This window comes from Nymphalis io, chromosome 2 (genome assembly GCF_905147045.1).
Source record: "Nymphalis io chromosome 2, ilAglIoxx1.1, whole genome shotgun sequence".
Lineage (NCBI taxonomy): Eukaryota > Metazoa > Arthropoda > Insecta > Lepidoptera > Nymphalidae > Nymphalis > Nymphalis io.
The window spans coordinates 3296278-3313670 of NC_065889.1; the positions used below are offsets into that span (position 1 = coordinate 3296278).

General features: G+C 29.8%; 1 protein-coding gene across 1 annotated transcript; it reads right to left on the reverse strand.

The window, feature by feature from the left end:
* Nucleotides 1-1107: 1107 nt before the first annotated feature.
* Nucleotides 1108-16140, reverse strand: LOC126775706 (protein obstructor-E). The gene is made up of 5 exons (XM_050497783.1): nucleotides 16043-16140; nucleotides 3552-3610; nucleotides 2771-2933; nucleotides 2294-2488; nucleotides 1108-1892 (listed from the first exon to the last, which is right to left on the reverse strand). Exons 1-5 carry the CDS (start codon nucleotides 16089-16091, stop codon nucleotides 1672-1674), a joined length of 687 nt encoding a protein of 228 aa, XP_050353740.1. The 5' UTR covers nucleotides 16092-16140; the 3' UTR covers nucleotides 1108-1671.
* Between the last annotated feature and the right edge of the window lie 1253 nt (nucleotides 16141-17393).

The window sequence follows — 17393 nt, forward strand, 5'->3', positions numbered from 1 at the left end:
CGTCGCGATCGCTGCAGAGTCAATAATGTTCAGTGATATATAAAAAAATGGTCTAATGCTTGCATTGAAATTTTTTTTTTTATAGAATAGGAAGGTGGACGAGCATATAGGCCACCTGATGGTAAGTGGTCACCAAACGCCCTTAGACATTGGCATTGTAAGAAATGTCAACCATCGCTTATAGCCAATGCGCCACCAACTTTGGGAACTAAGATTTTATGTCCCTTGTGCCTGTAATTACACTGGCTCACTCACCCTTCAAACCGGAACACAACAATATCAAGTATTGCTGTTTTGCGGTAGAATATCTGATGAGTGGGTGTTACCTACCCAGACGAGCTTGAACAAAGCCACCACCAGTATAATATAATATAATATAATTATATTGTTTGATGCATTTTACATTTGGTGTAATGAATTTGATGCACATTATCTCATTGCTTAGTAATTTAACTACACTATAACAACCATAGGTTTTAGTTGACGTCATTTTATTAAAAAATTTTAATCACGTGCTAATAACATGTTTTTCTTCTATTGATATACATACCACTGTTGTAAATATACTCTGTATGCTATTGTAAATATGGCATCTTAAATTTATTAAAAATACCTACATCCATTCTAGGTATTTTTAACTAGAACTTCAAGGTTACAAATACAATTAATAAATGCTTATTTAAACATTTTTATTAAAAACTGTTTGGCTGAAAACAAAGTCGTTCTGCAATTTTTTTTAATGCATAGATACTGCCGAGGTGGCCTAGTGGCTAGTACACGTGATCTTAACCAAGGATTGCAAGTTGAACCTGATCAAACACCACTGAACCATGTTCTTAATATGTGTTTATTATTCATTTTGCTTGGCGGTGAAGGAAAATATCGTGAGGAAACTTGCTTGTGTCGGATGAAAATTTTCTATATCTATATCCACCGCAGTAAAGTAGTGGAATAAGCTCCGAGATTTCTTTTTAATTAATCAAGAAAACTTCTTACTACTAAATTTGTTATAATAAATAATGATGACAATTCTATGATTTGCTGGTATCTGTTTCTAATCATCAAGTTTTTTTAGGTAGATCCTAATTAAAGAAAAAAAACTATAATTTTTAAACATTTTATTATTTAACATATATAGTATTTTTCTATTTACATTTTCAGTTTTATTGGTAAATATATTTACATTGTTTTGTTAAAAATATATATACAAAGATATTTTATCATAATGGGTACTGTAATTCTATGGTAACTAATATCACGCAAATTGTAGGCACATGACCTAACATTTTAATTGATATATTTTTTATATTTTGTAGTAAGGATGTAAAAAAATATGAAGCAATTTTAAGTAATAAATAGGAATCGGTGGAAAAAATTCCAGATTGTATTTTATGTATCACAAAACGAAAACGAAATAACATAATCGTGTTCATTCGAATTATTGCTAGAATGATATTTGACAATAGTAGTTAACTACCGTCATCGTAAATATGATTTATTATTTTAAAAAGTAATAATGTATGTGTTTTGAAAAGTGAATTTGAAATTATTTACCTGTAGTTTATTAGAAACAAAATAGTATTATTTCATATATCTAGATTCATATTTGTTTAGCCTTAGATGAAGGACTTATTCGTTTTCGTTTTATAATATTTTTTATAGATTAACAAATCACGCGTGCGCGCAGTGGGGCACTAATTCAGGATCTTCGCAGGTCAGGTTCTGGTCGTCAAAGACCTTGCCTTCTTCGCAGGTGATAAGACGAGGGTTGCCCTCCACGCAGGTGATCAGTCTATGGCAGTCGCCTGGCACTGGGAAGCGAGGGAAAGGCCAGAACTTGGCTGATTGGGTGTTTGCGGGTACTTTAGTTGGGCACTTGAAGCCGACTACAGCTGTTGAGAAAAAAAATAGTGCATAAGCACATGTAAAATATGCATAAATTATTTTCACTTTATATTATAATATTACTTTATTTTACTCAAAGTTTTAGTGTATTGGTTCAGAGTCTGCATGTGTTATAGTTGCTAAATCTTACTAAATTCTAAATTGGGAGTCACGTCGCGAAAAACAATTATTTACTATCAGACAAAAAATACAAGAAGTCAATCCAGAACGATATAAACTCTAAATACTAATTATAAATTGTCTAATTTGAAGAACTTTTTATATAGTTGAGTAATTGTCATTTTTGATTAAGTGTTAACAAAATGGCTGCAGAGATCAAGTCAAGTGGGACTTTACAAGTTCATTGAAGATTGAAAGCTTTGTTGCTGAAACTAATTGATACACTTACCTTCGGGGTTACAGAAAGGTTGCAGAAGATCAGGCCAATTGCAGCCATGGATGCGTTCATCGTATACGAGACCGGGTGTACAAGGTTCTTGATGGGGTATTCCGAAGGCGCACTTGATGTAGCTGGTTGAACATTCCTCGCTGTCGGGATAAATACCAAACTGGTATTCGCAACCGGGGGTTGAGTATGGCGTTACTGAAATTTAGAGCAAAAATTTGTATTAGTAAATTTTAATTAAGTTTAAAACAAGAACACCATATTTAAATGAAGTTGTATTAAAATCTTTCAAATAATAAAATAAATGCATACTTTTACACAACAAGGAACATCCTCATTGCTTGTACAAATATTTTTATTAGAACGAAAACTTGGGATGGGAAGTGCAACAGTCAAACGGACTAATAATTAATCACTCTTCGTCAATAAATAGAGATAAAATTTTAATGATATGTCCATTATTCTCACAACAATACTCACAGTCAGCCTTTCTCTCTCCACATTCCACCGCCCAGTGATAATTGCAGTGATTGTGTACAGCGCCTTTACCGTCGAACAGGAGACCGTTCTCACACGTCTCTACAGTGAGGGTTCCATTTGTACACAGGAAGAATTGGTCACAGAGCTCAGGGTGGGCGTAAGCCTAAAATTTAAATGAATAATATATTATAGCGATATAGACATACCATAATCTATTATAGCAATAATATTTATTTCGTTTAATCGAATGAATTGTAAAATAGCCGGTACATCCGTTACAAAGCTAGATTTGTTTTTAGAATATTAGTAAAATAAGTGAATTTCCTCAGTAAATTTTATATCAGCTATTTTTTTTATATATAATATGTAGCTGGAAATACATAAGAGCCATACCTTACATCACCTTAGAAACTAAGATATTATATCCCTTGTGCCTGTAGTTAATGAGTCACTTACTCTTCAAACGATAACTCAATAATACTAAGTAATGCTGTTTGGCAGTGGAATAATATGTGATGAGTGAGTACGGATTTTTTTTATCTAAATTGATATAAGGGACGATGCGGTGTATTCGCCTTAGAAGAATTTAGAAGATGTATTCGTGAAACCTTGTCTAAAGCTGATGTATTAAATTAGCTAAATCGATTTTTGAATAAATGACTACAATAAAATTTAAATAAAATGTGCAGTGATAAAATATTAATATAAGCTATGATGTTTGGTATGGAATACTTATATATCGAGAGTAGATTTTTTAATTAATTAGTCTTCAGTTAGATACCTGAACTCCATAGGATTCGGGACAGGCCGGCGCATGTTGCAGAAGAATTCCCGCCTGAGCTGAAAATAGAATATTACCAATACAATACACGAATTTATTAGATAGCTTGCGAAATATTTTCTACTAATATTAAAATTTTGTTTCCCCAAATCATTGGTAAATGAGGTAATATTCGTAATATTACCAGCTAGTTATATAATATAATAATGTATTTAAAATAAAACATAAAATGTTTTTTAAATAGATGTTCTTTTATTTTTATTTTTTATTTACATAATACTTTGCTCTTCGCAGATAATAATTTCAGTGAGACAAAGACTTATAAAATTTTATTTTTTGTTTATTATTGTATAATTCTGTTCTAAATAGATAAAATAATATTTAAAAAAAATCGTAATTAAGATAAACACTTAACTTTGTTGTTTTATTTAAATTAATTTGATTATATATTAGTTCTAGTTTCGTTGGTTGCAACATTAACAATTTTAAATAGTAGCTGTCATATATATATTTCAAAAGTGAGGTTTGAATAAATAGGGTTAATACCATACGGTTATTAGAGGTTGTACTTTCATTATTCTAACGGGTTGCGTTCAATCGGCTCGCGCGTAGCGTGACGGTTGCGTAACCCTGACGTGAGGTCGGTTGTTGCCGCTAATTACATTAGACAATTAGATTTACTTGATTTCTTTCGCATGAGGTCATATATGATTGGGTTCTAGTAAAATTATTTGTTAAATATTTTTTATTTAAACCAATTAATCGAATGAGTATGAAACGAACTCGATGTTATATTTATTCATTTTTCATATTATATTTTTAGCTTATCCCCGTCATAAAGTCTATAATTTATGTTTTTTTTTTAATTCGGGTAAATAATGCAAGAGTTCAAAGAAACAAACGTACTTTCAACTACAGAATAAATTTTGAAAAAAAAAACTAAAGATAAGACTAAAAAAATAACTTTATTCTATTAGTAATTTTCAAATTACTTTTTTAATAGTATATTAGTTATATATTTATATTAAATTAAGTATTTATATAAGCGGATATATATATTTAAATTTTGTCTGTACTATTTTAACTTAATAACCAAACGTGTGACGGCTGAGGAAGCTCAGTGATTAGAATACGTTAATTTTAAGCGATGATTGCGGGTTTAAACCCAGAGGACCACTGAATTTGCATGTGCTTAATTTGTGAGCCAACCAGCATTGGAGCGTGGTGGAATATACTTTAAAATCACAAAAGGCCACAACCCATTAGTGAGACTTCCACAGGGTTATTTAGATGTGTAATTATGTTACAGCTATATAATGTGTATAAATGTGTTATTTAAATGTTTAGTTATAATCTGCACTCATCTTAGTAGTTCTTAATGACTGTTGTTTGTAACGTACGAAGTAAACAGTAATATCAGATTATTCGTACTTGTATAATAGATTCACATTAAGATTTGATATTAATCTATGAACTAATGTTGGAATAACCTTGATTAGAATCATAACTATATTTTAATAATAAATGCATTTTAGTTCACAAGACTTTTATGCATTAAAGAAGCATTAACTTGCATTAAAAGTATATATCTATAAAATAATTACAATTTATGTAGACTACGATTGAGATAACTACAGTAATAACTTTATGTATTTGATTAAATGATTGTGATGAATCAACGTCGTACAGATAAATATAGAGTTTATCGTACAGTCGAAAGAAAGAGTACTGTGTAGGTATTATTATCGTTTTTAGTATAAGTATAACATTTCATGATATTATTTTATACTTTGCTTGATCTTATTCCATTTGTTTGTATATCTTCAGTTAACCCTTTCTTGCACATGTCGGATGACATACATACAGTTCATCTATCTTTTATTCGGTCTTCCTCTTGCCTTATATCCTTTCCCATTCATACAAAATATTATTTTTATAATATGACATTCTTTTTTTATCAAACTATGATTTTTATAATAACATTTGTTCAATTTAATCTGTAAAGATTAAATTCTCAATTTTACTCCGTATAGCGTCCATAATATCGGAGGATATTGGACGATATATTTAGAATAATATTTTTGTGCAGTATATCGAATACAGCGATAACCCTAAAGCGGATACAGGACATTAGTTAAAGGCTTTCTTGTTAGTTGCTTACTTTATATGAGAAACCAGACTACCTCGTTGGTCTAGTGGCTAGATGTAAGGCTACAGACCGGGGTTCAATTCCCAGGTCGAGCCCATAAAAAGTTATTGGGTTTTTCTTTTGAAAATTTATTTCCTATGCCTCGGTAAGCACGTAACGCCTGAGTTTCGGTCCCTCCGCTTGCCGGTCGTATCGGATTACCATCTCATCGGGTTATGAGAGTTAGGGAATAGAGAGTGCACCTGTGTTTGCTCACACACTTGTGTGTGTATAATATCTCCTGCGCAGTTAGCTAATCTCTATTGAGATTGGCCGAAATCAGTTCTGAGGAGATTATTATTATTATATGAGAAATAACTAGTATGTAATGTAATGCTTTTAAGCATAGTTATATATTATGTATAAGATAGTGAGCAATCGATTTCATCTTCAACATCAGAAATCAATGTGTATTTTCTTCGCCTCAAGTTTTTTTTGTGTAAAATAAATTTACTATAAATATGTTTTGAGTTTTTACTATATATTATATTGGATGGATTTGGTCGTATATTAATTGATTTAACTGTTATATATTTGAAATAGTTTACATATATCGCCTTTGTTTATTATTTTTCAGAATATTAATTATTTTTCCTTTAATCTGATTATGTGATTGACTGTACCAAGTTCGTGTTCATTCTTGGACGTAAGAGTACAGTCACGATATCGTGTATATCGGCCGACACATCATTCACTTTTACTTTCTTAAGTGAGATAAACGCAGTTCCCTCATTAAGTAATATGTAAGACGTATTCATTTGTTTGTTATATGAATCAAATGAGATTTTGATGGAGAGTGAATCAAATAACTGTAAATATATTGTCGGAATATAAAATTCAAAACACATTTATGTTACAAAAATATTCAAAGAAAGTACCGACGGAAGCCTTCAAGTATTTTGTAATTATTATGAATTATTATAATGCTTTAAAGCTATTTTTTTTTAATGATCATTAATTAAAATTCCTGAACTATATTTTAAATTATTATTGTTATGAGAACAAATTATTTCCTCGACCTTGCTTCACTTATTAAATGTAATATAACGTACCTTACGCCTGTCAGTCATTAAATTACGAAAACGTTAAAATGTTGCCATTTCATTATTAACATTTGACGTCATAAATTTATCGTGGACATTGTTAATTGTTGTCCTAAATGTAAAATAAGAATAGTAAAGTAAGTTTCGACGAGCCGGTTGGCGTGGTTGGTGGATGCTTGCCTTTCACGCCGAAGGTTGTGGGATCGATTCCCACCCAGGACAGATATTTGTGTGCATGAACATGTCTGTTTGTCCCGAGTCTGGGTGTAATTATCTATATAAGTATGTATTCATAAAAGAAAAATAGTATATGTAGTATATCAGTTGTCTGGTTTCCATAGCACAAGCTCTGTACAAGCTTAATTTGGGATCAGTTGGCCGTGTGTGAAAAATGTCCTAGGATATTTTTATTATTAGTAAAATACGATTTACATTTTATAAACCCATATTGGATCTTTGATTTGTATAGATAGCCTATTAACCATTTTATATTACTACAGATATATTCTACTCTTTGGTAAAGTGGAATCTGAAATCAATATTCTGTAGATATTATTAAATATAGAGAAATAATAATAACAGCAACATACAAGTTGTAAAATGTGATATATATATTTTTTATTATTAACATTTTTATATCTTAACTGGAGTGTTATTTTAGCGCTCCATGCATGTAGAGCGGCGAGCGAAAGTAGTACTGTAGTGGTCAGCCTTGACGCGTACGCAATGGTCTGCGATGTAATGCTGTCAGATTAGATCTCTATATTAGATAGTTTATATCAATTTAAACCATTTTACGTAATTAAATCCGTCACAATGGTTTTACGGTCACTTACGTAGATATCGTGTTTGACGTTGAAGCTTATAATTTACACGTGGGTTATTCATTCTTCTACTTCTAACTTATTTTTTTTTATTATAAAATGGGTAGACGGCCGGCCAATTTATATTACCTATATAAACCTGATGGTTAGTGGTCAACACCATCATAGACATTGGCGCTGTAAGTAATATTAAACGTTCTTTACTTCGCCATTGCACCACCAAACTTGGGAACTAAGATTTTATATCTCTCGTACCTGTATTTACCTCACCCTTCAAGCCGGAACATAAGTTTTCTAAGTATTGCTAAATATGCTTATAACCCCGACGGGCTTACATCAAATAAAATTGTGCAGTATTTTTAATAAAATTATATTATAGTAAATTAATATAGTCACATATTCATATATTAGTAAATACATAAATATAATTTTAAATATTTCAAAATATAGACAAGATTAATGACTATGTAACATTACATTATCTTGCGCATAAAGCAAAAGTATAACGCTAGCCAGTATACAATATTTACTAAATGTGCGCTTATCTATTGATTAAAATTTTCGACAAAGAGAAATAAAAAATAACATTAAAACATAAAATAATATAGATGTTTTTATTGTTTTTTGTTTTAATATATGTTTTTTGATTTTGAGCATTGATTGATTTGATCTAATACAAAATAACTTCTTTTTTATCTTCATCTTTTTCAGTCGTACTTTTCTATTTAATAAAATCAACTATCTCATGGAAACTCTTAAGACTATGATCTTAGAGAAAAATATTATAAAGGATCATTCTAGAAACATTCATAATTATAACTTTAAAGGAATCACAGCCACTTTTGGAAATTATTAGTGTGTGTATGTTTATCGTGATGAATACTTTGTACAAATAGAAATTTCTAAAAAATACGCGAAAACGTGTCCGTAAAACGTCATACGTCGAATAAATCTAACATTATTCGATAACAAGATTACACAAGAACGGAAGACGCAGTGAAACCTGTTCACATCTCGCGTTGTTATGTAATGCGCTGCTGCGGTACATCCTACGTGGATTATATTGTTACCTCTTTATTGAATTAATTGTTTATAATAAAATAAAAACAACGTAATAACACTTACATTTAACAACAGACAACATCATAAATATATTATAATGGCGTATACAAAATTGAAATCATTTACATTTCTGTATCTAATGAAATAGCTGCAAGAAATGATTAAATAGGTTACACGAAGCTTGCTCTTTTTTGTATCATGACCCCATTTGCTATCAGCTCAGAGGTCAAACGTAAGCAATCCTTTTACATGTTTATATTAATATTAAAAAGCTTGTATAATGAACTGATATTATTAATAACCTGACCTTACAGGTATAACTGTAGTAACTTTACTCAAAAGCAGTAACTGTAAACATCGACTACTCTAAGAAAATATACTGATATTTAGTTATAATAAGATGTTCTTGGTTCGTCGTCATAACCATGTCACTATAATCTGCTCCAATGTACACTGCTTTCGAAAATTCAACTTGTCTTCACTATGCGACGATTTATCTCATAATGTAAATTTTTACTTTGGACAAAAGCAATCACAATTTATCTTTATGCTCAGGTGCATATTTATTTCTATTACGTGCTTAGAGTCAGAGATGCTATTGTTGTGAGAGCATAAGCGATTTATTCAAATGTTAGTGGTTTTTCTCTTTTGCATAGGGAACAAGCGAAGCTTTCTCTTAAGGTTTGTCACGAATGACAACAACGTTGCTTTGTCATTTATTTAACAAATTTACTTAACGATTAGGTATTAATTAAACTATGACGTAAATTCTAAATAAATATTCATTAAATGTATTATTGTTAACTGCGTAAATATTTTAATAACTAATTTTGCAAATAAATTACAATATATAATTATAAATTGCAAAATTAATTATTACTTAATATGATTTTTTATTATATTAAAATCCACAGTTATTTTTCTTTTCTCATAAGATGTTGCCTCAAAGGAAGCGCTGTTTTAACGATAAGGCAGCCTCTTGTACATTTTACATTAAAATTTTATATTTGTAAGTTTCGTTGGAGTGAAGTTAAGAGTATTTGTATTCTGTTTTATTTTTAACGATAAAAACTATTTAATCAGTGAAGTTAATAAAGTTTTGGTTCTATCATAAAATCGATTAACTATAGCCTTCTCGCTTTTTTATGAGTCAATAATTGACCGCTTTCAAGGATTGTTAACAATTACACGCATTTTAATAACAGTTGGATTCTTGTTATATTTTAAAATATAATTGAGCGGTGCAACGGCAGTGGAGTGACTTCGACATTAAAAGTCGATAGAGGATATATAAATTCTCACTCAATACAAATTCTAAGTCAAATGCCTAGTTAGTCTAATCAACAAAACAAAAGCTATTGATTGACAATTGTATACTTCTGTGACCCGGATGTAGTTTGACTTTTTTCTTACGCGTTTCTTCGGTCATGAGTGGCAGAAAAAAATGTGATACATACACACACCTTAAATCATTTGTCTGCTAGCAGTATATTTGCTTTGAATAAAAGAGGAAAAAACATATAGCTATTTATATTATAAAAGTAATAAAAGAAAATTAAGGAACTCTTGACCACAAAAAATCTTAATACATAAGTATTGTTTATAAAATTTGTAACATACTTTTTTCTCCTAATTTGCGTAAGGTCACTATTCCATTGTTAACTAGCTTTCTACAAGGTCCATGTCGCGTAACGAACCAGTGACGCGTACTATTTGCGCAATTCCTATGTTTTAACGAGATAATAAGAAGTATTTGAAAAATATATTTCCTGTTTGTGTTTATTTTTTTTTTATCGTCAAATTACTAATTATTAGTACTTCAATGATAATAAAAACCAAACTAAAAATGCTCTAACAATTATTTTCTGGTGTATGATTACATGAATTGCTGACATTTAAAATTGAAATAAAAACATCAAATTAAATTCTAGAAACTGTTAATAATAACACACGCGTTGAACTCTTTTGTATAAGACAATATTTTGATTTAATTCAAGATTAGAAAAGCTGCAATATCTCAGTTCTCATTAATAAGCTATTGATAAACATTTATCACAGGTTATAAAACAATAATTCTGCGTAATATAACATTTATAACTATATTAAAATATATTAAAATGTAAAAAATATTTTATAATAAGTAATTAAAAAAATAAAATAGTAATTTTAATTCCGGACAGTGCGAGAAAACCTATATAGATCAGATAAAACTCAGCCACATGTGTATCTTGTATCCAAGCCTATTGCTTGAGAGGAAAGACTTATGCCGTGCATAGGAACTTTTACGGTCCGTTACTTTAAAAAATCATGATATCTATTTTCATATAAAATAAAAATATATGCCAATGCAACTACAAGACACATTTTCGAAAATGATTTATCGTATGTAATTTTTATTTATAAAATTTTATTTACAGAAATAAAATATAATATTTACATAATAATATGACAAAAGTCTAAATGAATAAATATACGAAATAAAATTACCGTACGAAATCATGATCAGGTGGTTCGCTTGGATTGACAATTACAAATGCATTTTTTATGATAATTATATAGGTATATATCTATTAATTGTTACCATTACGCCACAATAGCGATTATAGTTAACTCTAATTGTCATTTTGGCTAAGTAATCGGGTTCCTAAAGTGATTCCAATTGAGTCTTAAAAATAGATAAAAAAATCCAGTAATCTGACTTTGTGTTTTCTCCAGTCATAACTTCTATAAAAAAAAAAAAAAACAAATTATAATTACAGGTTATGTGGTCATGAAGATGTCTAGAATGGCATTGGACCATCCGAGTTCTTAAGTACTTCTTATGTTAAGTATTCCTGATAGAAGAGATACCTACTCAAGAAGTAAGATTTAAATTTGAATGTCATGAATGCTAGAGTTAACTAAATTAAAAATTGAACAATCATACAAAAAAGTAAAAATTGTATAAATAATAATAAGGCTACTGTAAATTGTGTTTTATTATAAGTAAAAAAGCGCTCACTTTTAACGTAACATTTTTATTTTTAAATCATTCTCATTTGAAGTATTAACGTCAATAAAAAAGGTACTTTCATTAAAAAATATTTATTGCTACATAAATATACCAAATGAATAAACGTTTCCAAACTCATCGAGAATGTAGCATTAAAAAAGTTACGATATAATTCACGTAATTCGGTTTATTCACAGTAATGAGGTGAACGGTAAAATTGGGCCCTTTAACTTTACAGAGTGAAAGTATGTAGTCATTTAACTTCCTTGAGACATGGGGGCTTTCATGACTAATATAATCAAGTTAAAAAGTCATATTATATTATTAAGGATTTATAGTGACTGATAAATAAAATTTTAAATTGCTTAAATAAGAGAAGTAGAAGCTAAAAGACGGAGAACGCGTAAACAATAAAATGGATTTAGTTAAAATATGTCATATATCATTATATTATTCCCTTAAGATCGTTACTACTATAAAAATACTATTTAAACATATTATTGTTTATATACTTATATATGTGTGTGTATAGCGTTAGATGTTTGTTGAGAATTTTACACCGATTATAGTTTTTTTATTTTAACATATTTTATCATGTTTATAAAATAGACAATTCTTAAATGAACTTCGAATTATTTCGAATAATTAAATATGAGCTCATTAAATTGAGATTTTTTAAAAATATTTGAAATATCATTCGCGCAATTATTATTTTTAATCGATATAAATCAATGATCGTTCCAAATATGAGTTTTTATCACCGTTCGAGCAGGTGTGGGCCTTGAGCTTAAACAATTCCGGCCCCTTTCCATTCGTTGAGCAACGAAGGAAACTATTAGCTACGTATACAATTAATTCATCTTATACTTATAAAACAATACCCAAATAATCGAAACTTAAAAGACGACTTGCTTTTTTTTAATTCATTTATAAAAATTGATGATATCGTTTTGCGAAAATATAAAAGAAACTTTATTAATAATATTACCATTAATATTAATTATACATGTGTTGCTGAAATTTATTGTTATGTTTGTTAATAAATAATTTGTAGGTAATAGATAAGGTGATTTCTTATACTTTTATTTAACTTGTAAAACATAAATCTTTTTGTATGCTTAAATTGTCTAATTCATAAACAATAGTTAGTTGGTTAATCAATATACGTAATTTAATTGTATTAATCAACTAAAATTATATTAAATGTATGCATAAATAATTTATTTTAGAAGCTCAACAATTTTTTTTATTGTTTAATATATTTTATATTGTGCAACCGCACGAAGTATAAATACATGCAAATATATATATATATAAAAATAATTATATTACTAAGTAATTAACACAAAAATCGCGTTTTGAAAGACGGGTGCGGCAAAGCGGGGTACGCAATCACCAAACGTTATTTGTTGCGCCGGCGCACCACTCAGTTATTAAATATTCCGGACCCTTTCCAATGTTGAGCAATCATGGACAACGCTTGAAGGATAATTTCAGCTCTATTTGTAACAGCCAGATGTTGTGCTATTTAAGTATTTACTATAAATAAAATAAAATGTAAATTTCTGTATTGAGCTCATGAGAATATGTTTATGGATTATAGTTTGAATGATATGAAAATGAACTAACAAAGAAATGTAATGCACTTATCATTTTAAACAAGGTTTATGTAGGACTGTGGATGTATAATTATTTCATCAATGAAAACCAAAAGTGTTTTCGAAAGTATTTCGCGGACATTTGAAATAAAACTTGACGTCGCTTTAGTTAGAACTCTTGGGACAATATATTCAATACTTTTTACGCTATGAAAAAGTCGCTTACTAAATTATTTTTGGATTCAAAGTATTAGTAGAACTTTATCTAACTTTGGGTAACTACAGCTTTACTTTTGAACTGTTAGTATATGTCCTGCGCATCCCATAAGCCTCAATTAGTCCTTTTCTATTTGTAATATATATTTATTCTATTATAGTGCTGCTTTATTACTTTATACAAACGGATTATGAGAGCTAGAGAATAGAGAGCGCAGTTAGCTAATCTCTCTTGAAATTGGCTGCCGTGGCCGAAATTGGTCTGGAGGACCTTATTTATTACTTTTTAAAATTGATGGAAAAACAAATACCGTTGTCAATAATTAATATAATGATTTATAATTATAAGTTTTAAAGAAATTTTAAGCCCAATCAGAACTTTGTAAAACAACAATATTTATTAAACAAATGTAAATAGCAACAATGTATTTGTTTACTTTAGATTCAATACATCGTCTCTCGGTAAAGTCAGCTCTTGACATTGATAATGGTCGTCAAGTAGTATATTTTGTAGTACATTACATTTTAGATACTGACTTCAGGTTATTTTTGAATACTGTTATAACACAAATAACTAACTATGTAGGAATATTATGCTATATGATCACATTATTACTCATAATTTTGATAATTCAGGTGTAAACGTTGTATTAGTATAAATATAAGAAGTAAAAAATTTTTAAACCAAGATTTTGACTCAGCAAACTTAATGTAAGGAATTCGTTAATATAAAAAAATATACTCAGGGTACATTTTAAAATTTTATGTCAAAAAATAACAATAGACAAAATATTATGTACAAGATCATATATCTATCATAAAAAATAAGGTTTAAATAGTTAGTGTATTACGTACTTTAAGTTTTTCGGCGGTTTTCGTTACATTGTTAATCGCAACCAGTAACAGTTTTACGATTAAATAATTAATAATTATGATTCAAAAGTGCCTTACATTTTGAAGATTTTGTTTTTAAATTATTATTTTTGCAACTATACATATTTATAAGTATACTTAAAAGTCGTATGGAATCAATTATAATTACTACTACAGTACGTGTTATCGAAACTTAATAACTGAAGCATAATTACATTTGTAGTCCGTTACATCAGGATAAAGGAAATCAACCTATTATGTGGACCACATTCACGTTGAGCAAGTGACCTTAAAGTAACCATACAAATTATGTAAATGTTAATCGCCTTTAGAAGATAAAAGTACGATGATGAATTAAATCTGCTTATAAATTATTTGAGCATATGTTCAAATTGGCACCACTATACGTTCCGATGTTCAAAATGAGACCACAAGAATAACGTAGAAATTATTCTCAATGTATCTACTTTTATATAAATCCGAATAATGTGTTTTTAAAAGTCCGTCAATTTATTCAGTAATTTTATAGACTATATAGAATGGCGTTTCAACCCACAGAAGCGCATTAGTAATGTATTAATTGAAACCACGAATACTATAGTTTACATCATTAAACTGAAAAGTTAATAGTGTTGAAAACGCTAATCTGAAGAACTACTAGCTTGAATTCATATTTTAACGAGACAGATGGTTTATAGAGAAAGGTTAAAGGCTATATACATCAAACTATAACTCTAAACTAGTTTGGCAAACTGTACTGTTTATTCTTATTCAAGTCACTTAAGGCACTTATCGTCATTTAAAAACAAAATTGCGTTTCAAGTTAGCACCGATCCAGAACGTAGATCCTACCGAGATGAACCGACTAGGAAACTCAGTAATTAATTTTGTTCAATAATATTAATATTACACAGGTATGTTAGATATAATTAAAAGTATAAATTATACTGCATGAAAATCCACGAACAATCAATACCAAAACAAATAGGTCATTCATAAATATAAATGTACATTGTTAAAATATATTTTTTGATTAAAATCTTGTAATCAGTATTCGCTAAAGTTGCTAATGTACAGCTTGACAATCTTGTTATACAAACTTGTAAATCGGCAAAAACATGTTTTTATAACTTGATATAATGCGACACAAAAATATATTAAATTTTTCTCGAAACGAATTCAACGGTGATCTAATCTTATTTGTATTGGTAAGGTCAAAATAATGATAGCTTCCAATACTAATGTATTACATAGTTACAAATAAATATACAATATTAAGTTTTAAGTATTATTTCGTAGTATGCAATAAAGGGTAATAATTATTAATTGTTATTAAGATTTCGTTTATAAAATGAGTTTACAACAACATATACGATTATATATTTGTTAAATTATAATATCATTTAAATATAGTAAATAGTACAAATAATTTTAATCTAATGTATACTGAAATATTCATTGTTTTTGTATAGTCTTGTAATGGTCGTAGATAATATGATTATTGTGTTTTCACACACATTACACTTGCTTAAAGACTTTCTAGAACTTAAAGTCTAAAACCGTTCAGGGTCAAACCATGTCCACTTATGTCGCACTCGATAAATCGATTTTGATTTAAGTAGAGCAACCAATTGACTTTTAAAAACAAAAACAAAACTATTTTATTTAAAAAAAAAATAATGATATAAATCTTACCATACGCTATGCAAAGGGCCAAAATCGCGAATCGTGCACTAATCCTCATGTTGTCTGTGTCTGTGTGTGTGTCGCGACGTCCGCGCTTCGAACTCAGTCCGGCAGCACTGGCGCGTGTGCAAGCGCAGGTCGCTGCTACCACCGTCAACGTTCAATGTATAGTATGAGATCGCTTTTCTTTTAATTTGTTGAACTAAATCACGGGTAATCAAAATATACAAAAATAATAATATTTTTATTATTTCATATATGTATATAATAATTTTAATTTTAGTATTCTTATTATAATGAACGAGATAACGGGATTCCCTATCTTGTGTTTTAAGTAATGTAATAAAATATTAAGGGTTACATAATAATTGTATTCATAGTGAAATTCCATTTCATTATTTTTTCTTTAAAATTTCAAATAGGTAGCAAAATATTTGAATACAGAAAATTAATATAAAAATGAGACCATACTATGAATATCGAGCGTCACTGCTGGGTTCGAGTTACCTATTACGAAAACGACCATACACCTCACGCGGCGTGCTTTGTATGACAATATCTTATAGAATCGATAAAAATGGATGAAGCACGTTTTTTGTTATAAAGAACATTCCATACAATTTATTTTATAATTGTTTAAAATAACAGAAGCAAATAAACAGACGGTAGATTTGATAGCAAGTGGATACTATCGCTTATTGGCTTATATAGCATCATAAAGGAATTAAAATTATGCCAGGCTCGCAGAACCCTTTGACACAATTTTAGACTCCATTTTATAAGACTTACAGGTAGTAAAATGAACGCAAACATACATTTAATAGTCCACCAAAGGTATAACACTCATCCACAAATTCACACCCGTATACACTCAAGGTTTGGATGAAAAGTAAAGCAACATTGCTAATCTATTATTTTATTTTCTATAGGAATCTATATTTGTCCAGAGGGTGGATCTACCAGTTATCTGTCCGATAGCTGGTTGGAATCACTACGGGTACGCGACCCCGGACTGCTCTAGCTACTAGTGTCACATTCCTGTATCTTCCGTGATCACAGTATCCTCCCCCCTCTCCTTGATACGTTGTTTCTCAAAATTATCCCAGCGTCACGCCAAAGAAGAAGGAAAACTAATATTAAACCCGGAGCGGTGCCTCCGTTTAGGCGTAAGCCAGTCACCTGCGGCCAAACCAGCACCACACGTATTGACTCGTCATTCCTGCGGATCCTGCTGGGGAGGAGGAGAGGGTGGCATGGGTACTGGGCAAGCCCGTGTTGCCATAAAGTCGCCTGCCCAGGCGTAGCAGCATCCACGGAGAGGACACTTCGCTCACCTGTCTTGCAGGTGGAAAACAACACG